This window comes from Prionailurus bengalensis, chromosome B4 (genome assembly GCF_016509475.1).
Source record: "Prionailurus bengalensis isolate Pbe53 chromosome B4, Fcat_Pben_1.1_paternal_pri, whole genome shotgun sequence".
NCBI lineage: Eukaryota > Metazoa > Chordata > Mammalia > Carnivora > Felidae > Prionailurus > Prionailurus bengalensis.
In genome coordinates, this window is record NC_057358.1 from 25239690 (window position 1) to 25267429 (window position 27740).

At 36.6% G+C, this 27740-nt stretch overlaps 1 protein-coding gene across 1 annotated transcript in view; it reads left to right on the top strand.

Moving 5' to 3' along the window:
• Positions 1-757: 757 nt before the first annotated feature.
• RAB18 (RAB18, member RAS oncogene family) overlaps positions 758-27740 on the top strand; it is a 37194-nt gene continuing 10211 nt past the window's right edge. The window contains exons 1-3 of the mRNA XM_043564027.1: positions 758-1006; positions 5762-5817; positions 25967-26028. Of these exons, the coding sequence (XP_043419962.1) occupies positions 939-1006; positions 5762-5817; positions 25967-26028 (186 nt within the window). The 5' untranslated portion in view covers positions 758-938. The remainder of the gene's footprint in view (positions 1007-5761; positions 5818-25966; positions 26029-27740) is intronic.

The following is a 27740-nucleotide window of genomic DNA, read 5'->3' on the forward strand; positions in this document are numbered from 1 at the left end:
TGGTTATATCCTTAGTGCTCAGGGTGGAGGAAACGCGCAGGGAGTATTCGATCATAAACGTTTTTCTTTGAATTTCTACTCATAAAACCACTTTCACAAGATTTCTCTGTGATTATCATTCAGTTCCACATTAAAAAAAAATTAACATTTATTTATTTTCAAGAGACAGAGTGTGAGCGGGGGAGGGGCAGAGAGGGAGACACAGAATCTGAAGCAGGCTCCAGGTTCCCAGCTGTCAGCGCAGAGCCCCGAGGGGCTCAAACCCACTGACCTTGAGATCATGACCTGAGCTGAAGTCTGACGCTTAACCGACTGAACCACCCAGGCACCTCTCACTCCGTTCTGTATTAATAATTGGTAAGACAGGCAGTCATGAAACCCTTTAAGAATGTAGCAACCAGCACATATTTGAACCTTATCAAAACTATGCAGGCTATAGGTCAGCCTTGTGGGCTAAAGTTGAACATATTTTTGCTTCTATCCCTCATCAGGTGGAGTTGGGGCTTAAGATAATCTGCCTTCAAACACAAAGCTTTTCCTACTGCAATGCAGCTGTTAGGAGCAGCTGCTGAAATAAAAGAGCGTTGTGCTCTGCAACTCAGTCCTTTCCCAAGTACACCACTGAAGGAGGGTTAGGTTAGGACCGGGGGTTACTAACAGCCTACAAAGCAGGGCGAAATCACCCACGGCTCTTCCACTCTGCGCTTGCGCAGAGGAGAAATTAAACTCCCCGGAAAGACGCCTGGGACTCTGAGTTTGCGCAGACGCAGAGCTTCCTCAAGGCGGAACTGGGGCGACCCGGGCTCCTGCAACCTAAACACCCGGGGAGAAAAGAAAGTGGCAGACGTGCAGCGGTGCGCATGCGCGGGCACTTCTCTCGGGTGAAGGGTTGAGCCGGACCGGGCGGCCAGCTGGGCTGAGAGCGGAGGAGGGTCAGGATGGACGAGGACGTGCTGACCACCCTGAAGATCCTCATCATCGGCGAGAGTGGCGTGGGCAAGTCCAGGTGAGGCGAGCCTGCGGGCCGTGACGAGGGCAGCGGGGCTCTGCCTGCCTCCGTGGCCTCTGTCTGCTGGGCCGCGACGGGAACGGTAAAGGCGGCGGGCCAGGCTGGGGGCGGGCTCCGCGGGTTCTTCCCGGCGTCTTGGCCGCGCGGTCCTGCGGCCCCTGTCCGCCCGGCGCCCGCCCGGTTCTCGGCCTGTGCCAGGCCCGACTTGTCTGGATCGCTTCTCCTCGCGTCGCGCCGAGTAAACAATTCCGAGGGCCGCCGCTCGGCCGGCAGGTTTGCTGCCGACGAGCCTAGGGCGTGGCGGGCGGGTTTGGCCCGAGTGAGGCCGAGCGCGGAGCCGGGTCTCGGCCCCCGGGGTCCAGGCTCACTGTCATTCACCCCGCGAGTTGAGTTGGAACTTCAGCGCTTTGGTTTTTGTCAAGCTTTCTCTGAACACGCAGGGCTCTGCACGGGAAGTTTCGCGACGCCTTAGGTCACATTCCTGGCCTATTTTGGTGCACCCCGTTGCCGCTTCTCTGTTTCTTTATGAGTCAGCTGTGAAAGAACTCCTTGGTCTTCTGACCCCTTGAGTAATTCACCTTAGCCTAAGATACTAGTTGAAGCGGCGGACCACCCTTGAGAGTAACGTGTTATTGTTGCCTGGCGTTCTGCCACATCATCTGGAGGTAAAAGAACAAAGTAGTATTTTGTGTTTTCTTTCTTGACTTTTTTTTGAGGGACGATGGTAACGGACGGTAAGTTCGAGTTAAATGTCAGTCAGGGAAGGCTCAGTGGGTGTTGCAAGCGGGGTGTGATTTCATTCAAGCCTTAGAACAGAGTTCCCCAAGGAATGTTATCCTTGCCATCTGATGATTATCATCATCACTGGCTTATATTCTAGGCTGTCTTGATTTTTAAACAATATTCACATTTCGGGAGCTGTAAATAATTCCATGGTTTAGCTGTGCCTCCTGCTAACCGTATCGTTCAAATCACTTCATCAGGTTTTCCTTTTGTTTAGATGCTTACGGGTTTGAAATTTTATTCTGTAATATGTTCTGCAGTTGTATATATTTTTAAAGTATGGCAATGTAGTTTCTAATTTTCCTCATTTAATGTTCTCAGTGTATATTGGAGCGGGGGATTGGCACATAACGGGGAATAAATTTAGGAATCTATGGGCTAGCAAAATAGTACGGTGTGTGTGTTATTTAAAGGTTTCAATATTTTTCATGATCACCATCTATTATATTTGAGGGTTAAAAAGTTAATGTACTGAACATTGTCAAAAGGAATTCTATAGCCTCGTGACCTTTCTTTTTTTCATAAGATGTGACTCTTATTTAGGTTAAGGCATATGAAATTGCTGATTTTGAACTCAAGAATGGTTAAATGTCATTTTCTGCAGTTCAACCCAATACAAGTTTGGTTGGCCCTTTTTTTAATGTATTGGAGGGATGACTATTTAGGCCCTGTTAAAATTTTCTGGAAGGTTAATTGGAGTGTTTACATAATTGAGGTTCTTCCTCTAGCATAAAATCTGTGAAATGGATTTACTGGTTTCCTTACTTCTCTCCCCTCAGACAAAAAACGTGTTTGGCTCTAATCTCCAAGCTTTTCTAAGAACTTAATGGTGAATTTTCAGCTGCTTACTGCAAAATTTTAACACCTTTAACTTCCTCTTTCAAGAAAGGATTGTGTTTAGGGAGAAAGTTGGCATCTGTCTATGTACCTATCTAGATGTAGATATACTAGACAAGCACTATTGGTGTATGTGATATACTATGGAAAACACCCTTGAACACTTTCTGGATGAGAATAAATGACTCTGCTAAAATAGAAGCCTATGCTTTTTCAGGTGAGTTAGTACAAAAACATTTGTCATGGATACAATCTTCAAGGGTTGTTCTGACCAGTAAGTTTCTATGATCTAGAGCTAGTAGAAGTGCAACATCACTTGTATTGTTGCATGACAAAGGACATCTTTTTTAAACATTTAAATTAATTAATTAATTAAAAAAAATTTTTAAATCTTTTTTAAAAATTTAAATTAATTAATTAATTAATTTAAATCCAAGTTAGTTAACATATGGTGTAATAATGATTTCAGGAAAAGAATTTAATGATTTGTCACTTACTTGTAACACCCAGTGCTCATCCCAACAAGTGTCCTCCTTAATGCCCCTTGCCCATTTAGCCCATCCCCCCAGCCAACATCCCTCCAAGCAACCCTCAGCTTGTTCTCTGTATTTAAGACTCTCTTATGGTTTGTCTCCCTCTCTGTTTTTTAATATTATTTTTGCTTCCTTTCCCTTATGTTCATCTGTTTTGTCACTACAAAGAATATCTTAACCAATTCAAATTAGTGGGTTATTTTTCCAGTTTATTTCAGACTGTTGGAGTATAATGAGCATGGGTGATAGCAGTCAGATCAGGATTGTGAAACTGGTGCTGCCACTTGTGTGACCTTGTGTGTGATACTTGAACACTCTAGGCCTTCATTTCTTCATTTGAAAAATGAGGTTCGAATGGAAATCCCTCAAACCTTAACTGATGTTAAATGTATGAGATTCTTCTGTGGCTCACAGTGGGGAAGTAAAGAAGTAGCGAAGTGTTTCAGAGACTGGAATGGATTATAGAGACTTTGTATTATCTAAATTGCTGTCTCTCCTCTCCCTCTTGTATCCCCATCCTTTTTGGCCAATTTCATTTGTAAATTAGGAAAGGCAGACTAATTATGATCACACTGTTTATTGGAAACTTGGTCTCCTCTCAGTGATACAGTGGTAGTTACTCCTTCCATCTCTCGCTCTGTGTGGAGGGTATTTTGCTCCTTTAACTTTGAAAATATGAAAGCTTAAATATACATCCTTTAGAGCTTTGGTTCTTAATCATTTTCTGGTTGTGGATTCTTTAAAAAATCTAATGGAGAAATAGATTCTCTGCCTAGAAGAAAGCAGAGCATAGAGTTTAGAATACATTTGCAGCTAACAGTGTACCCCTGGCTAAGTTCTGCTTATGTCGAAATGTGTTGCTTTGTACCATATCAGTTCCCTGTCCTTCCTGACAAAATACCATTAATGGCAAGTGTTATTGTAAGGATTAGCAATTGTGTAAGAAGAACCGCTGGCTCAAGTGTGTGGCATATTGTTGATGTTCAATAAATCATAGCCAATACTGTTGTTATTATTGTATTGTTCTGGTGTTGTGATTGCTACTACTACTCTACAAGGTTCTTATGTTTTTGTAATATTTCTTTGGTGACTGAGTATGGATACATGCCTTTTCCATTCTAAAATTATGAGTAACTAAATTTTTAGTGAAATCTTCACTTTTATTAACTTAAAATTTAATGTTGGGGAGAGAAGATTTTTACAAGTGCAGCCTTTTAAGATCCTTGTTAGTGCTGTCACCTAACTCATGTTGGAAGTAAAAACCGTACAGTCAAGAGGGTTCAATGTTAAGTAGAAAAATCTACAATTTGTTTCACTTTTGTGGTGCTGGTTTAATGGTAAACACGAGAAGGCAAAACCAAGAAAAGAAGTGTTAATCCCTTAACACCAGATTTTGAATACCAAAAGGCCATTATGTGTTGCAATATACTCTGGACAAAAAAAAAAAAAAAAAATCTCTAGCTGCAATAATTACAACCTGTAGAAATATGTATATAATTTTTTTTTCAGTTCAAACATCTGATAGCTATTTCCTTGATCTTACTAATGCATACAGGTGAATAGAACAATCTAGTCCTATTGTTGGAGATGATGTGAGGGAGGATTGATTAATTTCATAAATCCAGGGCTTTAAGAAAAGCTTAGATTTTATTTTTGAAGAGCTTTTAATAACTGGTACTTTACCTTACATTAAATAAGTAATTCTGGGAGATATATAATCTTAGAGTACTCCTAATGGTGTCTTTTGCTTTTATTTCATCTCTTCCCTTCTAGTTTCTTTACTGTTTCCTGGATTTAGTCCTTATCTCTCACCATAACCATGGCAGTTGTCTTCTGTTAATTTTCTTGCTTTTTTTTTTCCTGTCATTACTTTTCTCTACATTTTCAAAATGTAAGAGCATTTCTTGCCATTTTTTTTTAAGCTTTCAGTAGCTCCCTGTGGCCTACTTGATTTCATACACCCTACTTAGCATTTGCCAGAATATAGTTATTCTGTCTCTGGTATGATCTGTCTACCCTCACTTTTTGCTAGATCTTTTCGTCCCACTTAGGTAGTAGTCCTACTACTTGTTACAAAATGATAGATTTTCTCACCTGTATGTTTTTACTTGAATTCAGAGTGGATTACACATCAGACTTAAACAAAACATTAATTTGTTGTATTCCAAGAGACTTATTTTCCCCCCTTTTGTCCATGTCACAGTATAATGTTTTTGCCGATACTGTTTTCTCACAAGGACGTACCAGTACAGTTCAAAACCAAAACCAAAACACAGCCCAAATCTTTTCACACTTGGGAATTATGTAGGGGAGCATGGGGACTATATTAAGTAAACTATTTTGCTCTTGGGATTCTTTTATTGCCTTTTCAATAATTTAATTATTGGAATTAAATTATTATAATAATAAATAATTAAATTATTTTCAATAATTTAATATACCTGTATTGAAGCAGTATTTATATACCTGCACTGAGGCAGTATTTGTGGGAGCAGACCAACATCATCTATTCTTATTTGTGTCTAATTTGTAACAAAATGTAATACATGGTTAAGAAAAAAGAGAAATTTCTAATCTGTCTTTTTAACATCTCTTTTAGCCTGCTCTTGAGGTTCACAGATGATACTTTTGATCCAGAACTTGCAGCAACGATAGGTAAGCCTGTATTTAAAAATTCAATAGAGGGGCGCCTGGGTGGCTCAGTCGATTAAGCATCCGACTTGGGCTCAGGTCATGATCTCACGGTTTGTGGGTTTGAGCCCTGCGTCAGGCTCTGCTGACAGCTCAGAGCCTGGAGCCTGCTTCTGATTCTGTGTGTGTCTCTCTCTCTGCCCTTCCCCTGCTCACGCTCTCTCTCTCTCTGTCTCTCAAAAATAAATAAATGTAAAAAATTAAAAAAAATTAAATTAAATTAAAAAAATTCAATAGAAATGCCACATATTTTCTTGCCTTCAGTCTGTTTTATCTGATTCCTTCTAGCCTTCATCTCACCACCCCATTGCTTCCATGTCTGTTGCTTTCATGTCTTCTTTATCTTTCAAGGCTCAACTTGGTTTCATTAAATTTCTGGAGCCTTTGTAGATCTCACCAAGCAAAACTAACTTTATTTGTTGGTTCATGGCACTTTGTTTTATCACTGTGGATATTATGATTATCTGTACACACATTTCTTTCTTGTACTATGCATTGTCTTTTATTTAGCAGCATATAATTATCTGAATATTTATTGTATGCCAGGCATTGTCCTGAGAGGTCGGGTTATAATGATGAATAATGCAGACTTGGTGTCTCTCATCATGGACCTAACAGTATCACCTACTAGTAGACTGTGTTGCCTTTTTAGCGTTTGCTACAGTATCTTGCATATGTTCTGAACTCAACAGGTTTATTGATATTAGTTGTTAAAGATTGTTAGAAGCAGTAATACCTAAGTGGCTTTTTAAAATGAAATTTAGATTGCCTGAAAGTGGTTTGCTACACTAGCTTACTAGAATACATGAGAAAATAGAGCTAAATATTTTGGTGTGTCACGGGTTTAGGGAGTAGATGACAATAGAAAAGTATCAAGAGACAGCGTGCAGTATATGAAAGAGCTGAGTCAGAGCAGGATAGTAGTCTTGGCTCTGCCTTGAACCAGTTGTCTAGATTTTGAGCAAGTCCTTTAACTTCACTGTTTTCAGAGAGATAATACATTTTTCTTACAGCTCTAAAATTTCATGATCTGATGAGCAGAATGTAGTAAATACGATCCTAGCATTATTGTTAGGGAAAATGAGTTTCTCTTAACTGGCTTTATTTGTTTTCATTTATTGTGTGTGTAGTTATTTTTGTTTCCTTTTTTTTCAAATGTTAAATAATTTCATACTTAGAGAAAGGTTATAAAAATAGTACAAGAATTTTTGCATAGCCCCAAACATTAATATTTATGCTTTAAACATATGCTTTGTCATTCTTCCTTTACATACACATACCAGTATTCTTGTTTTTTTTTTTTTTTTAATTGAGAATAAAAATGGAGATATGATTAACCTCTAAATACTTTGGTGTGTATTTCCTAAATGAAGATGGGTACAATTCTACTCTATATAGACAGATTTCATTAATTGTCTCCCTAATGTCTTATTTAGAAAAAAAAAGAAAAAACTATGTTTTGTTTCTGGTCCAGGATCCAGTCCAGGATCACACACAACTTAGTTGTCATTTCTCTCCAGTCTTTCTTTGTCTTTCATGGCTTTGACATTTTTGGAGTTCTTACAGGTCACTTACATTGTAGAATATCCTTCAATTGCATTTGTCCAAAGTATCCTCATGGTTAGATTCAGGTTATGCCTTTTTGACAGGAATTCTTCAAAGTGTTTCTCAGAGCATGGTGGATATTTGTACCATTCCTGTGATGGGATTTAGGTTACTTAAAGTGACAAATGCCAAATTTCTTTACTATGAAGTGTCATTCTGTCATTCTAACTGTGGTGGTTATCAAACGGTGATTTTTCAAGTCCCATCATTCCATCTACATTTCTTATTTACAATTCTGTAAGGAGGAGGTCTCTTTTTTGTTTCTTTCTATCAATATGTACTCACAGTGCCTCTAAATGTTTAGTCAGTTATACCAAGCATTACTTAGCTTTTGTGTGGCATATTAACATTTACCGATTTACTTTTATGTGTGTGAAAAGGAGTCATTTAAAACACTAGTAATTTAGGGGCACCTGGGTGGCTTAGTCGGTTAAGCATTGAACCTTGGCTCAGGTCATGATCTCATGGTTCGTGAGTTCGAGCCCTGCGTCGGGCTCTGGGCTGACAGCTCAGAGCCTGGAGCCTGCTTCAGATTCTGTGTCTCCCTCTCTCTGTGCCCCTCCCTGGCTCACGCTCTGTCTCTCACTCTCTCTCAAAAATAAAATAAAAACATTAAACAAAATTTAAAACACTAGTAACTTAAAATCCATTTTAATTTGGCTTTTATATATTACTTGTTCCTTTAAAAAATTGGTAGTAAAACTTCATTTCACTCAGAACAGGCCTAACAATGGATAGTGAGGAGAAGGGTAGTAACTGGCAGGAAAATAAATTTGCCTAGAGTTAAAATTTTACTCAGGGAATGATCCATATATAATATAAAGCCATCTGTCCTCATTTCAAACCCGATTGGAATCTGGGGAGTATGATAAATTATGTGTTGTCCTTACTGTTAAAAAGACTTTGTCTGCTTTAAAAACAAATACTGAGGTTGTGGCATACTGATGAGTATATACATAATTTGTTCCCCAGATGGGCCCTGGGTCTTGAAAAGTATCTTTTACATTTAGGCATCAGATTATTTTCTGCCTTAGGTTATAACTAACATACACGTGAGTTTTTAAAATAAAAGCAATTAGCCCGTTTGCTATAATGACCTTGTAAAAGGTCCACATTGTGGAAAATTAGTATTTTATCAATAAAATAGTAAGGAAAGCATACTTTTATCTTTCAGTAATATGGTGAGACACTCAAGTTTTTGTCTTGTATAACATATCCTTTTAACATATTTGTTAGATTTTGAGTCTGAGGATGGTACAATAAAGTTGGCATTTTCTTTTTTTCCTTTCTGGCAGTTGGCCAGAGTAACAACAAAGAGAGGGAAAAAGTAAAACACATACGCTGTATCCCACTGAACTAGAAGAGAGCTAAAAACCCTAGGCCACAAAATAGGCGGAATGTCTGCCAAAAGCAGCGAGAATAAGCAGGCTGCATGTGGGAAGTGGAGCGAGGATACCACAGCTATAGAGCTTGGAACCAGCAAGAGATGCTTCATGAAACCGAGAGGCCCACCCTGAGATGCAAAACCAAAATCCCTTGTTTGCAAAAGCAACATGGGCTTTTAAAGCTGATGGCAGGAGTTTCCCTGTACCTGATTTGATTCTAAGAAGTTGGGGAGATGAAGCCAAACAGTCTTTTTTTTTTTTTTTTTTTGGCATTTTTCTGTCTCTGTAGCAGTGGGGAAGAGATGTCTTTGCATCCTGAAAACCTGAGGGCTGCCTGTCTCCAGTGGCTGTTGAGAATTTAAAAAAAAAAAAAAAAGATTCTCATGTAAAACCCTGAATCAAGACAAAGTTTTTCTGGTCAAGAACTGGAGTCACTATGGCCTTCTTCATGAACCTCTTACAAATAGCTTATCCAAAAAACCCCCAACCTCCTTTAAAGATGAATTAACAAAAGGATTTCAGCTGAAGGCCACTCCTACCTTTCCAGAATCAAAAAGGAAGAAAGTAGCAGAAAAACCAAGGACAGATAAAGCATACTCAACAGAAAAAATACTTCTGTAAGGGAGTTGAAAATCATGTCCAACCATTTTGTTAATATAGAACACTTTTTGGGGGCGCCTGGGTGGCTCAGTTGGTTGGGCATCCGACTTCAGCTCAGGTCACGATCTCGCGGTCCGTGAGTTTGAGCCCCGCATCGGGCTCTGGGCTGATGGCTCAGAGCCTGGAGCCTGCTTCAGATGCTATGACTCCCTCTCTCTCTGCCCCTCCCCTGTTCATGCTCTGTCTCTCTCTGTCTCAAAAATAAATAAAATGTTAAAAAAATTAAAAAAAATAAATAAAACACTTTTTGGAAGTATTTACCACTGAGAGCACAAAGCAGTGATAGAAGAGGTCAGGGAAGAGATAGTGTAGCCGCATGAGAAAATGCAATGTAAGCTGATTGAGCAGAAAGAAAAATAAGGTAAGAAAATAAAACCATCGCTGCAATGAAGGTGAAATTAGAAGGATCACAAGGGACAGTAGAGACTGTGGAAAACAAAATAAAGGACAGGGAAGCTAGAAATGGAAAAAGTGGGTGGAATTTATCAAAGTGAATAAAAATGTTAAAACACATTAGAGAAAATGATGTGGAAATCAGGAAAGGAGATTCAGCATATGTGTATTTGAATCTTAGAAGAAGAAATAGAATGAGGCAACAGATACAAAGGTATAACCCAAGGTAATTATTTCTGACATAAAAATAAATACACAAAATTGTAAGAATATATTGAACAGGTTTTTTGTTTGCTACGTAGGGGTGTTTGAAAGAAAAAGGCATAAAGTTTCTTTTTCTGCTGTGGCAAGGCCATATGATGGTACTTAATCGGCTGCATAAATAGAACTAATTGAAATGGTAAGCATCGGTTAGATCTTGAAGAAATTAGTTACCTTAATTTCATATAATTTGATTACATGGGCAAAATTGGCTTCATGTTAAAGTTTTTATTTTTATTTTTAATGTTTTTTAAGTTTTTGTTTTTTAATTTACTCTGTTTTAGGTAACTTACCTTTGAGTAGAAAAAGTGCTTTAAGTAAAACTTTTTTTCAAATAAAAAAATTAGAAAATTTAAAACGAGTTCTCTACTTAAGATAGCTCACAAACTGTTCCTTAATCTGGTTGTAAGACATAATTGCTAAAATATATGAAAATGGTTTGAGGTTTGATACATTTCAATGTAGACAAATTTTGGTTGTGATTGGTTGACTTAGGTCAGTGATTCTTATTACTCCCTTGTTAAGCTTTTAAAAATATTAATGAGTGTGCCCTCATATTACCTGTGTTTGGCTTCTAAGGACAAGCGGCCAAATCTGTTCCATCCACAAGTTACCTTATGGTTTGGGCTGACTTAACAAAATGACAATTTATTTAAAATAGTGACTTTATATATCTTGTTTAATGCCATAACACAAACCTGTTAAATTATTTGGAAATATTAGGTAGTTAGAAGAAAAATGTAACTATTCTGTTTCATGTAATTTCATTCAGTTAAACATTTTAATTGGAGTAAAGCAATAAAAAGGGCTCTAGCATTTCTGTATTTAGAATAATGACAAATGGTCTTCATCATATGTAAATAATTTCTTTTTTCCTCTTTTACTAAGGGTTTTATTGGGAGAGAGTATGACTTTTTTCATATGCCTTGTCAGCACTGATTAATGGTTGATAGACTTTTTAATACAGAAGGGTCCTTGCTTTCCTAGATAGGTCTTCGCTCATATATTTGACATATTTCTGGATTATGTTGACTAATAGTTTAGGAGTTTTACATCTGTTTTTGTACACAAGATAGTCTTATTTTTTAAAAAACAGAATTTTATATTAAAGTTGTATTGGTTTATAAAATGAAAGAGTTTTGGTTTATAAAATGAAAGAGTTTTCTATCTTTTAAAATTGTCTTTATTAGCTTCAATATTGGAACTATCTGTTCTGTAGAGGTTACATTTTACCTGTGAGTCATTCTGATCCTTCTCCCTTCTTTACCATTCTAACCTCTTCCAGTTTTCTATTTCTTAGGACAGCCTTGGGAGTGGAACTGGGAAAGCCTCCCAACTTATCTCTTAAGTTAATTGTTTATGCTTTTCCTTCATTTCTAAATTTGGATGTTTTTGTAGTCTGTCTTTTCTTAGGAACATATTTATTTAATTGTTCGAGAAATTGCTTCATTTTTTTCCTTCTTCTTACTTTTCTTTTGGTTTATTTTGTTAGTTTCTTATGATGAGTATTAAGTTGCCTTCTTTTCAGTCCTTATTTAATAAAGATATTCTTGAAGAACAAGTTTGCTGTGCCCCGTAGGTTTTAGTAGGGTGTCTAGTACTTTTTCATTGCACGCTAGATAGTCTGAATTTTCAGTTTAGCTTTCTTTGAACATTTGAATTTTTTTATTTTTATTTTTATTTTTTAAGTAGGCTTCACGCCCAGTACAGAGCCTACTGCATTGTTTGAACTCACGACCCCAAGATCAGGACCTGAGCTAAGATCAAGAGTCAGATGCTTAACTGATTGAGCCACCCAGGTGCCCCAAACATTTGAAATCTTTGATTTAGGGATGTGTTTCCTAATTTCCAGGCTATTTTGTTGTCACTTTATTTCTTATTTATTGGGTAATGATATTCATTTGGAGTAAGACCATCCAACCCTCTACCAGCTTCCTGTCCATCAGCAGGAGTCAAGTTGGGGTCTTGGAATTCAGCCTACTTCTCTCAGAAGACCTTCCTCCACCCCCCTACCCCCCCGCTTTCCTCTCAAACATTTTTAAACTTCCTATTGCTTTTTGCCCTAAAATCATTATTGTTTGTCCCTCTCTGAGTAGTCATCACAAAAACCCCTGGCCTCCCACGTTATTCTTCATCTCCCAGACTTTAATCTTCATGAGGTTTTGTACATCTTCATTTCTCACCCCTAGCTTCCACTCTTTCTTAACTCTTAAAACATATTTACTCTATCCTCTGGGTAGCAGAGCACTTCCCTCGTTTCATTGTTGATACTTTTAAAGTTGTTTGTAAACTCAGATTTGGAGATCTAGGTCCTTATAATCTTGTTCCCCATTGGATCCTTAAAGCTCTTATAGTATCCCTCTTGATGTCCCCTTCCCCTGATGTCCTCCACCCTCCCTCCCACCAAAAAACTAAAACCCAGGTAAAGCAGCAAGTTTTATATTCCTTGATGAGAAGGGGGAAATTGACTTAAAGAGGTTAACCTCCTGCCTATCTAGACGTCACCTTCTAGACCTCAGTAAGAGAGCTGAGACTGAACCCAGCCTCCTAACTTCTAACTTCGTAATCTTTTAATCACAGCATAGTAATACAGAAATAAAAAGGATCAAACACAGGTTTGATTAATAAATGTGAATAGATCCAGGCCTCCTAATAATTTATATTGTCAAATGGAATTGAGGAGTACTTAAATAATGAGAGGTTGAAAATAAAGGGATGGGCCAGGCAAATGTAAACAATACAAAAGCAGAGGCAGTACTATAAGGTAATTTAAAGTAGAATTTAAGGTTAATGCACTGGACATAATGAAATAGGACAGTTACAATAATAAAAGGCCCAATTAATTAGCAGTGTAGTTATAACAGTCTTAAACAAGTAGGCACCAAACATAGATGAGATATATATATATAAAACCAAAACCTATTCAAAACACAAGGGAATAGTATGATGAGAATACAGTTATATTAGGAGATTTGTTATATCTTTTTCATAAATCAAAAGACACAAATGCGGCCATAGGGAAATAGCATAACGCAATCAACAAATCTTTTTTTTTTTAAACTTTTTTTTTTTCCAACGTTTATTTATTTTTGGGACAGAGAGAGACAGAGTATGAACGGGGGAGGGGCAGAGAGAGAGGGAGACACAGATTCGGAAACAGGCTCCAGGCTCTGAGCCATCAGCCCAGAGCCCGACGCGGGGCTCGAACTCACGGACCGCGAGATCGTGACCTGGCTGAAGTCGGACGCTTAACCGACTGCGCCACCCAGGCGCCTCTCTTTTTTTTTTTTAAAGATTTTATTTTAAGTAATTTCTACACCCAACATGAAGCTTGCACTTGCAACCCCAAGATCAAGAGTTGTATGCTCTACTGAAAGTCAGCCAAGCACCCCTTAATTGACAAATCTTTTTTTTTATTTTTTTATTTTTTTATTTAAAAAAAAAATTTTTTTTTTCAACGTTTATTTATTTTTGGGACAGAGAGAGACAAAGCATGAACGGGGGAAGGGCAGAGAGAGAGGGAGACACAGAATCATAAACAGGCTCCAGGCTCTGAGCCATCAGCCCAGAGCCCGACGCGGGGCTCGAACTCCCGGACCGCGAGATCGTGACCTGGCTGAAGTCGGACGCTTAACCGACTGCGCCACCCAGGCGCCCCAATTGACAAATCTTTTAAGTGAAGAAGTCATTACTTTAAAAGCCCATGGAAAAATTTTACAAAATTAGTGTTAGACTTAGCACCAAAGTAAATCTTAAGTAGGAAAGAAGCAGAAATAATACATGTTCTCTGATAATTTATTCTTTCAGAAAATATTTTTGATATGTTCTGTTACTAGCATATATTTTTTAAAAGTTATCCCACAGTAATACTGACTTTTTTGGGGATACAGGTTTTTTGAATTTTAACGTGTATTATACAAATTTGTATAGTCATTTAACTATTACCACAGTCAAGATATTAAGCAGTTTCATGATCCCCCCCAAAAAACTATTGCCTTTTCAGTCTTATTTTTTCCTTGCCTCTAGCCCCTGAAGACTGCCCCTGCTCAGTCTTCATCACTATAATTTTATCTTTTTGAGAATGTCATGTAAATGGAATATATTATGCAAACTTTTTAGACTTTTTTCACTTAACATAGTATCTTTGAACTATATCCAAGCTGTTGCACATCAGTCATTTGTTTCTTTTTTTTAACGTTTGTTTATTTTTGAGAGAGAGAGAGAGAGAGAGAGAGAGAGAGAGAGAGACAGACAGCATGAGTGGGGGAGGGGCAGGGAGAGAGGGAGACACAGAATCCGAAGCAGGCTCCAGGCTCTGAGCTGTCAGCACAGAGCCCAACGCGGGGCTCAAACTCACGAACCATGAGATCATGACCTGAGTTGAAGTTGGATGCTTAACCGACTGAGCCACCCAGGCACCCCGTCATTTGTTTCTTTTTATTGCTGGGTTGTATTCCATTGCATGGATGTTGCAGAGTTGATTTATCCATCCACTTATTATAGGACATTGGATTGTTTCCAGTTTTTGATGGTTATGAATAGACCTGTTATAAACATTCAGGTACAGGATTTTATATAAGTATTAATTTTTATAACCTTAGAGTAAATAGACCAGTAATAGGATTGCTGGATCATATGGTAAATGCATGTTTAACTTTCATCCATTTTTTAATAGAGTGATTTCATCATTTTACATTCCCACTAGTAGTGTATGGAAGTTCCTGTTCTCTGCATCCTCCCCTATTACACTTAGCACAATCAGATTTAAAAATTTTAACCATTCCAATATGTATGTCTTGGTAATCTCATTGTAGTTTAATTTGCATTGCCTACTGATAAATGATGTTGAGTGTCTTTAAAGTTCATATTTGCTAGCTAGCTATCTGTATTTTGAGTGTGTGTGTGAAGTGTGTAAATCTTTTGTTCATTTAAAAAATTTTTTTCCTTATTGTTGAGTTTTGAGAGTTCTTTATTCTGCATGTAAGTCCCTTATTACATGATATGTGCTTTGCAGATATTTTCTTAGTCTGTGGCTCCTCTTGTCATTCTCTTAACAAATTTCTAAAAGCAGAAATTCGTAATTTGATGAAATTCAATTTGTCAGTTTTTTCTTATCAGTAGTGGTTTCAGGGGCGCCTGGGTGGCTCAGTCAGTTAAGTGTCCCACTCTTGATTTTGGCTAAGGTCATGGTCTCATGGTCATGATATTGAGCCCTGTGTCTGGCTCTGCCCTGGGCATAGAGCCTCCCTCCATCCCTCTCTGTCTCCCTCTCTCTCCCTCTGCCCCAGGTGTGTGCACTTGTGAGCTGCCTGCCCCCTCAAAAAAAATGATGGTTTCAGTGTTGTACCCTTTTGCTTAACAGAGGGTTGGAATGATTTTCTCCCTATGTTTTCCTCTAGATGTTTTACAGTTTTATGTGCTACTTTAGGTCTGTGCTTCATTTTGATTTAATTTTTGGGTACAGTATAAAACATATATGAATCAAAGTTCTTTTTCCTCCTCCCCTCCCCCCTCCTCCTCCTCCTCCCCTATTGTGTATATGTTCTAAAATCATTTGTTGAAAAGACTGTCCCTTCTGTACTGCATAGCTTTTGGACCTTTGTAAAAATATCAGTTGTTTATATATGTGTGAGTCTGTTTCTGGGCTCTGTCTCATTAATTTATTTGTCTTTATGTCAGTGCCTTACTATCTTGATTTCTGTAGCTTTATAATAGATCTAGAAGTCATATATTGTTGGTCTACCAATTTTGTACTTTTTTCAAAATTATTTTGGTTATTCTGGTTTCTTTGCATTTCCCAATTAATTTTTATAATTAGATAGTTGATTTACAAACAAAAGCTTGCCAGGATTTTTGTAGGGATTGCAGCTGAATCTATATAGAACAATTTGGGGAGAATTAACCTTTTAACAATATTGAGTCTTATGATCAGAGAACAAATTAAATATCTCTGTTCATTTAGGTCTTTTAAAATTTCAGAGTGGTTATATGTTTTTTACATCTTTTGTCAGATTTAGCCCTAAATATTTAATAGATTTTTATTAAAAGATGGTATTAAAATTAAAAAAATCCTTTGCTAATTGCTAATATATAGAAATACATTTTTAAATGTTTAGTTTGTACCTTCCAACCTTGCTAAACTTGCTTAATAGTTCTAGGAACATTTTTTTTTTAATCCCGTATATTCCATTGAATTTCTACATCTTTTTCTTTCCCATCTGGATGACTTTTTTATTTCTTATTGCCCTGACTAAAAAAAAAAAAAAAAAAAAAAAAAAAAAAGTTGAGAGAAGTGATGAGGGTTGATATCCTTCTTTTATTCCTGGTATAAAGGGGAAAACATTAAGTCTTTTACTTTTTAAGTGAGATGTTAGGTGTATTTTTTTGTAGATGCCCTTTATCAGGTTGAGAGATTTCCTTTCTGTTTCTAGTTTACTGAGAGGTTTTATCAGGAATGCATGTTGAATTTTGTTAAGTACATTTTCTGCATTTGTTGAGATGATCATATGAAGTTTCTTTTTTTAGTTTAATGTAGTAAAGTCCACATTGCTTTTTTCAGTGTTAAATCAACCTTTTGTTCCTAAGATAACCCCACTTGGTTATGTGATGTGTTGTTCTTTTATACATATTTGATTTAGTTATGATAAAATTTTATTTAGGATTTTCATCTGTAGTCATAAGGGATATTAATCTATAGTTTTTAATTACATATATGTATATATAAATATTTTTATTTGAGAGAGAGAGAGAACCCATGAGTGGAGGAGAGGGGCAGAGGGAGAGAGAGAATCTTAAGCAGGCTCCATGCTCCGCACAGAACCCAACATGGGACTCTATCCCATGACCCTGGGATCATGAGCTGAGTCAAAATCAAGAGTTGGATACTCAACCTCCTGAGCCACCTAGGTGCCCCTATAGTTTTTTAACTTTAATGTCTTTGGTTTTGGAATCAGGGTAAGGCACAACTCATAGAGTGACTAAGAAAGTATTCACTCTTCCTCAGTTTCCTGGAGGAGTTTGTCTAGAATGGATTATTATTTAAATGTTCAGTAGAATTCACTCTGGCCCTGATATTTTTTTGTGGAAAGGTTTGTAACTATAGATTCAATTTCTTAAATAGATTCAGGGCTCTTCAGTTATCTATTTTATTTTTCATTGCGGTAAACTATACATAACACAAAATTGACCGTTTTAACCATTTTTAAGTTTACAATTCAGTAGCATTAAGTACATTTGTATTGTTTGCAACCATCACGACTACCCATTTTCAGAACTTTTTCATTACCTCAAACACTAGGAACTCTTTGCCAGTTAAACTATAGCTCTCACTCCACTTCCCCTTCAGTCTGCAGCAACCTTTATTCTGCCTTCTATCCTTATGAACTTGTCTATTCTAGGTCCCTCATATAGGTAGAATCATACACTATCTGTCCTTTTGTGAGTAGCCTATTTCACTTAGCATAATGTATGTAAAGTTCATCCATTTTGAAGCATATATCAGAATTTCATTCCATCTTATAGCTTAATGTATCAGAATTTCATTCTATTTTATGACTGAATAATGTTCCATGGTATGTATAAACCACATTTTGTTTATCTGTTCATCTGTTCATGGACACTCAAATTGCCACAGCCTTCTGTTGTGAATAATACTGCTGTAAATATTGTTGTGCAAGTATCTGAGCTCCTGCTGTCAGTTCTTTATACCCAAAGAGTGGAATTGCTGCATGATGTGGTAATTCTATTGTTAGCTTTTTGAGGAAACATCAAACTGTTTTTCACAGTGACTGTACCATTTTACATTTGACTACTTACTCGTTTCTTTAATTTCTTCCAGTAGTGTTTTGTAGTTTTCAGTGTGAGTCTTAAAACTCTTGGGTTAAATTTATTCCTAAGTATTTTCTTTTTGGTGCTGTTGTAAATGGAATGGTTTTTAAAAATTTTCTTTTTAGATTCTTCATTGCTAGTGTATAGGAATGCCACTAATTTTTGCATGTTGATCTAGTATCCTGCAACTTTGCTGAATTCATTTATTCTAACAGATTTTTTTTTTTGTTCGGTGTATGTGTGTGTGTGTATGTGTGTGTGTGTATAGGATTAGGATTTTCTACATACAAGAACATATCATTTGTGAACAGAAATAATTTTACTTCTTCTGATATGGGTGCCTTTTATATTCTTTCCTTGCCTATTTGCTCTGACTAGGATTTCCAAAACTGTGTATAATAGAAGTGTTGGGGGTAGATGTCCTTGTGTTGTTCTGATCTGAGGGGAAAAGCTGTCAGTCCTTCACCAGTGAGTATAATGTTAGCTGTGAGGTTTTTTGTTTTTTTGTTTTTTAAGTTTATTTATTTGGAGAAAGAGAGAGTGCACAAGTAGGGCGGGAGGGAGGAGAGGGCGGAAAGAAAGAGAGAGAGAGAGAATATGAATATATCTCAAGCATACTCTGCACAATCAGCACAGAGCCTGATGAGGGGCTCAAACACAAACCTCAAGATCATGACCTGAGCTGAAGTTAGACACTTAATTGATTGAGCCACCCAGGCACCCCAGCTATGAGTTTATATAGCCTCTAGCATGTTAGGGAAATTTTTTTCTGTTTCTAGTTTGTTGAGTGCTTTTATCATAAAAGGATGTTGAGTTTTGTAAAAATCCGTTTTCGTCATGAATTGAGATAATCATGTGTTTTTCCCCCCTTCATTCTATAATGGGATATACTAATTTGATTTGCTTGTATTCTACCAATCTTGTATTATAGAAATAAACTCACTTTATCATGGTGTGTAATGCTTTGAATAGGCTGCTGAATTAAGTTTGCTAGTATTGTGTTGAGGATTTTTGCATCAATATTCCTCTGGGATACTGGTCTGTAGTTTTCTTCACTTGTGGCATCTTTCTCTGACTTTGGTATCAGAATAATGCTAGCCTTATGGAATGAGTTTGGAAGGGTTCTTTTCAGTTTTTGGAAAAGTGAGGAGGATTGGTGTTAACTCTTTAAATATTTGGTGGAATTTATCAGTGAAGCCATCTGGTCCTGGCCTTTTTTGTTGTTGTTGTTGGGAGGTTTTTGATTACTGATTCTATCTCTATTAGTTATGGGTCTCTTCAGATTTTCTTTAAAGTCAGTTTTGTCAATTGTGTGTTTTCAGGAATTTGTTCATTTCACCTAGGTTGTATATAATTGTCCATAGTATTCTCTTAATAGCCTTTTTTTTTTCTGTAAAATTAGTAATGTCCCCACTTTCATATCTGAGTTTTGTAATTGGAATCTTTTGTTTTTTCTTTGTCTAATTAAAAGCTTGTCCATTTTGTTGATCTTTTAAAAAAACCAACCCTTGGTCATTGATTTTGTCTATTGTGTCAATTCCCCATATCCTTTATCTTGGTTCTGATCTTCATTAATTCCTTCTTTGTGTAGTTTGCTCTTCTTTTCTAGTTCTTCAAGGTATAAAATTAGGTTATTGATTTGAGATAATTATTTTCTTATAATGTATGTATTATAGCTATAAATTTCCCTCTTAGCACTACTTTTGATACATGTCATAAGTTTTGGTATATTGTGTTTTCATTTGTATGAAAGTATGCTCTAATTTCCCTTTTGATTTCTTCTTTGACCTTTTGGTTGTTGTTTAAAGGGTGTAATTTAATTTGCACATGTGTGTGAACTTTCTAGTTTTCTTTCTGTTACTAATTTCTAGTTTTATTCCATTGTGATGAGAATACTTCATATGATTTTAGTCTTTACAATGTATTAATAATACTTGTAGACAACATATAGTCTGTCCTGGACAGTGTTTCATGTGCACTTGAGAAAGCTATTTATTCTTTTATTTTTTATTTTTTTATGTTTATTTATTTTGAGACAGAGAGAGAGATGAGAATGGGGGAGGGACAGAGAGAGGAGACAGAGAATCCTGAGCAGGTTCTGCAGAGGGCCCGATGTGGGGTTTGATCTGACAAACCGTGAGATCATGACCTGAGTTGAAATCAAGAATCAGACTCGTAACCGACTGAACCAGGTGCCCCCAAAACTGTTTCTTCTCATGTTGTTGAGTAGAATGTTCTATTGGTTCTTACTGGTTTGTATTGTCATTCAAATGCTCTATTTCTGATTGGTCATCTATCTGATTGTTGTATCCATTATTGAAAGTGGTGTATTAAAATCTCCAAGTAGGGGTGCCTGAGTGGCTCAGTCAGTTAAGCATCCGACGTTGGCTCAGGTCATGATCTTGGCAGTTTGTGGGTTCGAGTCCTGTGTCGGGCTTTGTGCTGACAGCTCGGAGCCTGGAGCCTCCTTCAGCTTCTTTGTCTCCCCCTCTCTCTGACCTTCCCCCACTCATGCTCTGTCTCTCTTTCCAAAATAAATCACATTAAAATAGTAAAAAAAAAAAAAAAACAAACAACCCTCCAACTAATGCTGTATTTCTTCCTTCAATTATGTGAATGTTTGCTTTATATATATTGGGATCTTTTCTTTGGTGCATATGTTTATAATTGTTACATCTTCTTGATGAGTTGACCTTTTTATCAATATATTTTGTCCTTTGTCTTTTGTAATAGTTTTGGTTTTTTTTTTTAAATTTTTTTTTCAACGTTTATTTATTTTTGGGACAGAGAGAGACAGCATGAACGGGGGAGGGGCAGAGAGAGAGGGAGACACAGAATCGGAAACAGGCTCCAGGCTCTGAGGCATCAGCCCAGAGCCTGACGCGGGGCTCGAACCCACGGACCGCGAGATCGTGACCTGGCTGAAGTCGGACGCTCAACCGACTGCGCCACCCAGGCGCCCCTGTCTTTTGTAATAGTTTTTGACTTAAATTCTATTTTGTCTAATATTATTAAAGCTACTCCTTTCTTGGTTACTGTTTGCATGGAATATCATTTTCTGTCCTTTTACTTTCACCTTAAATGTGTCTCCAGCTTGAAAGTGAGTTTCTTGTAGACAGCATATAGTTGGATCTTTTAAATATATTTATTTGTGTATTTAGCTAGTATTTATATATATAAATTTTGATAATCTCTTCCTTTAACATAATTACCGATAAGGAAGGATTTACTACTGTGTGTCTTTATATAGAGTTTTTGCCCTTTATTTCCTCCAGCACTGTCTTCTTTTGGGTTTAGTTAATTTTTTGTAGTGATATTTTTAGGTATTTTGTTATGATCTATTTCTTTTTGAGTCAGTTCTGGTAGTTTTAATCTTTCAAGGAAATTGACATCTCATCTGTATTGTCAGGTTTATTGGCATGAACTTGTTTATAACATTCCCTCAGTATCCTATTAACCTCTGTACAATCTATAGTCATGTGATGTCATTCTTTTTAATGGTAATTTTTGTCTTTGTTTCTCCTGATTACTTTGGCCTAGAATTTATATTTATTGATTTTTCCTTATAAAACCAACTTTTGGTTTCATTGATTTAAAAATAAATTTTTTTTAATCTTTATTTTTGAGAGAGAGAGAGAGAGAGAGAGATTGTGAGCAGGGGAGGGGCAGAGAGAGAGGGAGACACAGAATCTGAAGCAGGCTCCAGGCTCCCAGGTGTCAGCACAGAGCCCCACAAGGAGCTTGAACTGACAAACTGTGAGTTCATGACTTGAGCCAAAGTTGGATGCTTAACCTACTGAGCCACCCAGGTGCCCCTTGTTTCATTGATTTTTTAAGAAAAAATTGTTTTGCAGGTTTGATTTTATCAGTTTTGTGATTTGAACTTTACTATTTCCACTCTTGTGTTTATTTTCTATTTTATTTGCTTTTTAAATTGCCTTAATTTGGAAGCTGAGGTCACTCATGTAAAATAATTTTTTCTTTTCTCATATAGTGATTTAGTGCTAATAAGTTTTCCTGTAAGTGTTGCTTTAATGACATCCCACAAAATTTTGATGTATGTTTTTCTTTTCACTCAAAATGTTCATTTGAAATGCTTCCTATTTCCCTTTGAGCAGTTTGTTATGATGTCCCTTAGTATAGTTTTCTTCATGTTTCTGTGCTTGGGGTTCATTGAGCTTTTTTGATCTGTGGGTTTATTCTTTTTATTAATTGTGAAATATATAGGACCATTATTTTTTCAGATCTGTCTTTTGACTTTCTACTTTCTTGTCTACTATAGTTGCCTGCTTATTGAAATTATCTCACGGATCACCGATGCCTTCTCATTTTCTTTGAATTGTCTTCTCTCTGTGTATCCTTTTGGATAGTTTCTGTTGCTGTGTCTTCATATTCACTTATGTTTTCTTCTACAATGTTGAATTTTTGTTAATCTATCCCATGTATTTTACATCTCAGACATTGTCATTTCATCTCTAGATGTTTGATTTGAGACTTTTTATTTTACTTTTATTTATTTATTTTTCTAATGTTTATTTTTGAGAAAAGGAGAGAGAGATTGTATGGGCAGGGGAGGGGCACAGAGAGAGAGGGACAGAGGATCTGAAGTGGGCTCTGTGCTGACAGCAGAGAGCCTGATACAGGGCTCCAACTCAAAAACCGTGAGAACAGCTTAACTGACTGAGCCACCCAGGCACCCCGATTTGGGTCTTTTTAATCTCTCATGTCTACTTAACTTTTTCAACATGTGCTATACAGTTAAAATAGTTTTTAGTTTCCTGTTTGCTAATTCTAACAACTTTGTTGCTTCTGAGTCAGTTTCTGTTGATTGCTTTTTCTCCTTTTGACAAGTCAGGTGATTCCATTGATAACAGAGGTGTGCCTAAAAAAAAAGATTACCTTAAAAAAAACTGAATTAAGTATTTAATTAAAAATGCAAGCCCAAATGAACAACAAGAAAAAAGCCAAAATGGTAGTTCTTCTGTGAATATTATGATTTATAGTAAGAAATATATATTTGGTTCCTGGCACAGAGCTTTTAAAACTCTTTGATTTTCTTAACTGATTGGAGCAGTCTTTGGTTTTTCTTTAAGAAGCCCCTTGCAAGCACAGCTGAGTTTATGTTAATACTGTGACTTCTGGAAAGCCTTTAAGTGTGGAGGCTGGTTGCCTGGAGAGGGAGTTGGGATTTTCAGTCCTACTGTGTTCTTCCCTACCTGAGGGGAGGGAAGAGGGGACTGGAGATTTTATTGTCACTGAAAAGCAATACTGAATAATAAATAAATAATAATAAAGCCTTCCTAAAAATGCTAATGAGAATTTTGTTTTGGCAAACACATGGGAGTTCTGGGAAGATGGCACACTTAGAGAGGGCATGGGAGCTTTGTGCTACTCCCCCTTATTTTGCCTTACTCCTCTCTCCATCTCTTCCATGTGGGTTATATCCTTTTATAATAAAACGACAGTCTAGTAACTAAACTGTTTTCCTGAGTTCTGTGAGCCACAGATTAATCCACTCAAGGGAGGGGATTATGGGATTGTGGGAACCTTTGATTTATAGCCAGATAGTTGGAAGCACAGGTAACAACCTGGATTTGGGATGGCATCTGAAATGGAAGCAGCAGGCTTATAGGACTTAAAAGACTTATAAGGACTTATAGTTAGCCCTTACCCTGTGGGATCTGATGCTATCAGACTGAATTGAATTGTAGGACATTGATGTCCCTGCAGAGTCAGAGAATTACTTGTAGGAAAAACCCTCACAATATCTGGTCATAGACATGTTCATTGTTGTAATAGAGTAGAGGAGAAACACAGGAGTGTTTTTTGCCTAGACATTCTGCTTTTGGTATCAGCTTTTTGTCATCCACATGAGGAAGTTGAAAAGATAGTTTAATCAAATCTAGTAAGAAGCTGGCAAAATCAAATTTATTAAAAAGATTCTCACTATGGCCACCAGTAAAAGCAAATTAAGAGCCATTTGTAAAACAGAACCACCAGACTTGGTGAAGAAGCAAGCAGTTTGAGCATATGAAAGCTAAAGAGCTCAGTATCTGAGTATGAGATTCCGCAGAGGAACCAAGGAAGGATGAAATGGGGACTTGAAGGGTCTGGGTCCAGATGAGGTACCCTTTCAGGCTACCTGTATGGGCATTGTTTCCTAAGGATGTTATCTGTGACTTTCACATTTAATATCTCAGAAAAGTAACTTTGAGACTTTTATTAACACATAAATTATACGTATGACAGAGACTGTCATTAGATTGTCAGTTAACACGAAAAACAGGAAACTGTAAAAGAGAAAGAGGAGATTGGGAAAGGGAAGGTAAACAAACATTCTGCAACAGCGAGTTTCTTTTCTTGGGTAGATTAATTAGCCAGTAGCTAGCAAAAAGGCCAGTCTGCCCTTGAACATGTTGTCTGGAGTAATTAGGGGAGAAAAACGTTCTTTATTCTCTGAAAAACTGTGAGAATTTAGCTGTAGAATATATATGACAGGTTGTCTCTCTGTAATGTCTACCAGTGGCCTTTATTTTAGTACCTGCACCAAGTCAGAGCCATTTCCCTCATTTGAGTTTTCTCAGGTTTTGTTTTTAAAGCAATATGAATAAAATGGAAATAATTTTATATATTTTTTCATAAATGGCATAGTATAATACTTCTTTACCTAGAAACATGGTGAATACAAGATTTTTTAATATGAGATTTTTTTGTTTGTTTAACTGCAAAGAAACTTCACACTTCGGTTTTTCCTTGGGCTGTAATTGTCACTGTCCTTTAATTGCCCATGATTCTAGGTTTGGCTTTATCAGCAACTTTATCACCCGAGCCCAAAACACCAAACTTTTTTTTTTTTTTTTTTTTTTAATCTTTGGTATACAGAAAGAGCTGGTGTAGTGCACATTTTGAAGTGTATTTTTATTATCTAATTTGTGTTTGTAGTGGATCACCAGAAATCATCCAGGAATTACTAATATGTCTCCATATTGGTGAAAGGTATTCTAGGAAGTAGTATATGAATGAGGGTGCTGTTCATCTTAGTTGTGCTGTTCTGAATTAATTGTGACAAGCTAATACGATCTTTTGAAAGTTTCTTTCCAAGCTTCTTGAGCTAATGCTTTCCCTCTGGCCAGTGGGGTAGACTGCACGTTAATTTTGATACTCTTTAAAGACATGTGGGCAGTTACTGTTCATTTAAGCCAGATGGCATGTGTCAACTCCTTTTCCTGGAAAGGGGGAGGGTTTGGGGGGGCGGCTGCTATGGTAAAACCTTATGTGTCTTCTTATGGAGCTCTTCTCTTTACATAAATTAGTACTTACAGAAGATTTTCATAGCACTTTGAGTACTCCTCTTTGACTTAGGAAGTTTCTTAGCAGATTGGGCCCAGATGTTTTTGTGTGTAAACTCTCTTTTTGCAATTATGCAGTAGCAAGTGATCATCGATAAAGTCATATAGAATGAATACTGTTTTTTTGGATAAAAACAAAACAAAGAATTCATAAGACAAGGAATAGGGGACTTTTTATTATATTTTTACCAAGATGCCTGCAGTCAGAATCTGAGTTAGGGGATTGGCTCTTGATAATGCAGTGTAGATGCTTTTGGAGCCCCTTAGAAAATTGCCCTGATCCAGAATCAGCCCAGTAGTCTTCTCTACATTAGTACCATGGATTCCAGGACTTGGCTTTTATTGTGCATTGTTAATCACCATACTGCATTGAATTTTATTTTTTCATTAAACTTTTAATTTTTTTCAAGCAAGTACAAATAGGTGAGTGTTTGAATTCTGCAAGCATTTAGCATTTGGTTTTCATTTATCCTGATTAAATCCTAAGCTGCTGAACTTGAGTGATACTTTTTTTTAAATTTTCACATCCATGACTCTAAGAATTAGAATTTTCAGCTTTCTGGTTTTCTTGGTAGTTGATTTTAAAAGTATTATTTTACTGAGATTCTTACTAGTATTTTCATTTTTTTCAAGGTGTTGACTTTAAGGTGAAAACAATTTCAGTGGATGGAAATAAGGCCAAACTTGCAATTTGGGTAAGAGATTTATTTATTTATTTATTTATTTATTTATTTATTTATTTATTTATTTATTTTTTTGGGTAGGAGTTTTAAAAATGTATTTAATATAAGTATTCAACTTCTACTTTTTAAAGAAGCAGAAATTGATGTGTGTAGAGTTCTAGAGGTAAATGAACAATTGATATTAAATATCTTTTGGGAAATTTGATATTGATTAAGGGATAAACAATAAATAGTATGGCTTATAATTGGATATGAGATAGATACTTGTTTTACTTAAATTTTTAAAGTATATAATCCCTTAACATTTAAAAGCAGAATAAAGTATAGAAAAATCATCTTGTCTGCCAGAGAGAATTATTGTTATTGAATCTGTTTCTTTAAAGTTTTAAGAAGACAATATAGACTCAGCTAACACTGAGGCAATTATTTGGGAGAAAGGGATGAAGTGATACTTAGGAAAACATAATTTTTTCATGTTTGTTAGTATAAATATTTATAAAAACTGAGCTTGCCAACTTTGGATTTATTTTTTAATATTGATTCCCAGTCTTTCTTTACTTACTGGCTTCTTTTTATCTGCCCTTGAATCCAAACATTCTGATACATATTGCTTTCCTAACTAGACCTTTTTGTGGTAGTGCTGACCGAATAAAGTAGCATTAACTGTCAAAAACATCCAAGATGCTCAGTGTCTATGTCTGTCTGCCTGTCTTTTCCCTCCTCCTATCCACCTACTACCTACCTATGTATTTACCTACCTACCTATTTCTATCTAAATGATTGCTAATACATATTTAATATACTAAATATATTATACATATAATTTATAAAAATATACTCTTGTGTATCTGATTCCCACATATACTCTAATTAAATATAGAAACCATTTTTATTACATGTGATAATATTAGAACTGGTCAGCAGTCATCACATGAGATGTACTTCAGCATGGTGATTAAATAGTAAATGGACATCAACTACAGATCGAAACAACAAATTTTCATGCATTGTATCATCTGATTCATCTTCCTGGCATTCTCTGAATGGCATATTATTTCTAACACAAGTTTTATCCTAAATAACAACTAACTGTGTGTATCTCATGTTTTCTTGTTAATTTTTTTCTAACATACAGTACTTTACACGATTGGTAGCCTATTTGCCCCTCTCCCTGATATCAATCAGAATAGTAATGTCTAACAGAAAACAATTTGGCATATGTTGGACTAGGCCATAGTGAAATATATTGAACAGTTTAATTAAAAATGCTGGCTTCAGGGCGCCTGGGTGGCTCAGTCAGTTGGGCATCTGATTGGGCTCCGGTCATGATCTCGCCGTTCATGGGTTCAAGGACTGTGAGGGGCTCTGCGCTGACAGCTCGGAGCCTGGAGCCTGCTTTGGATTCTGTGTCTGCCTCTCTCTCTCTGCCCCTCCCCCACTCATGCTCTGTCACTCTTTGTCAAAAATAAATAAACATTAAAAAAAATTTAAAAAAAAATGCTGGCTTCTTTCTGTTCAGAAAAAATATGCTACAAATATTTGTTTCCAGTTTGTCGTTTACCTTCAAATCTTGTTTAGGATGAGTGTGTGGGGGCGGTGTGGATGATGAGGGGAGAGATGTTCTTGCCAGACCAAGGTGTTAGAACTTATATGGTCAGACCAGTTATTTTTCTTCATGAATCTGGGTGTCGTGTCGTATTTAGGAAGGCCTTCTCACTCATTAA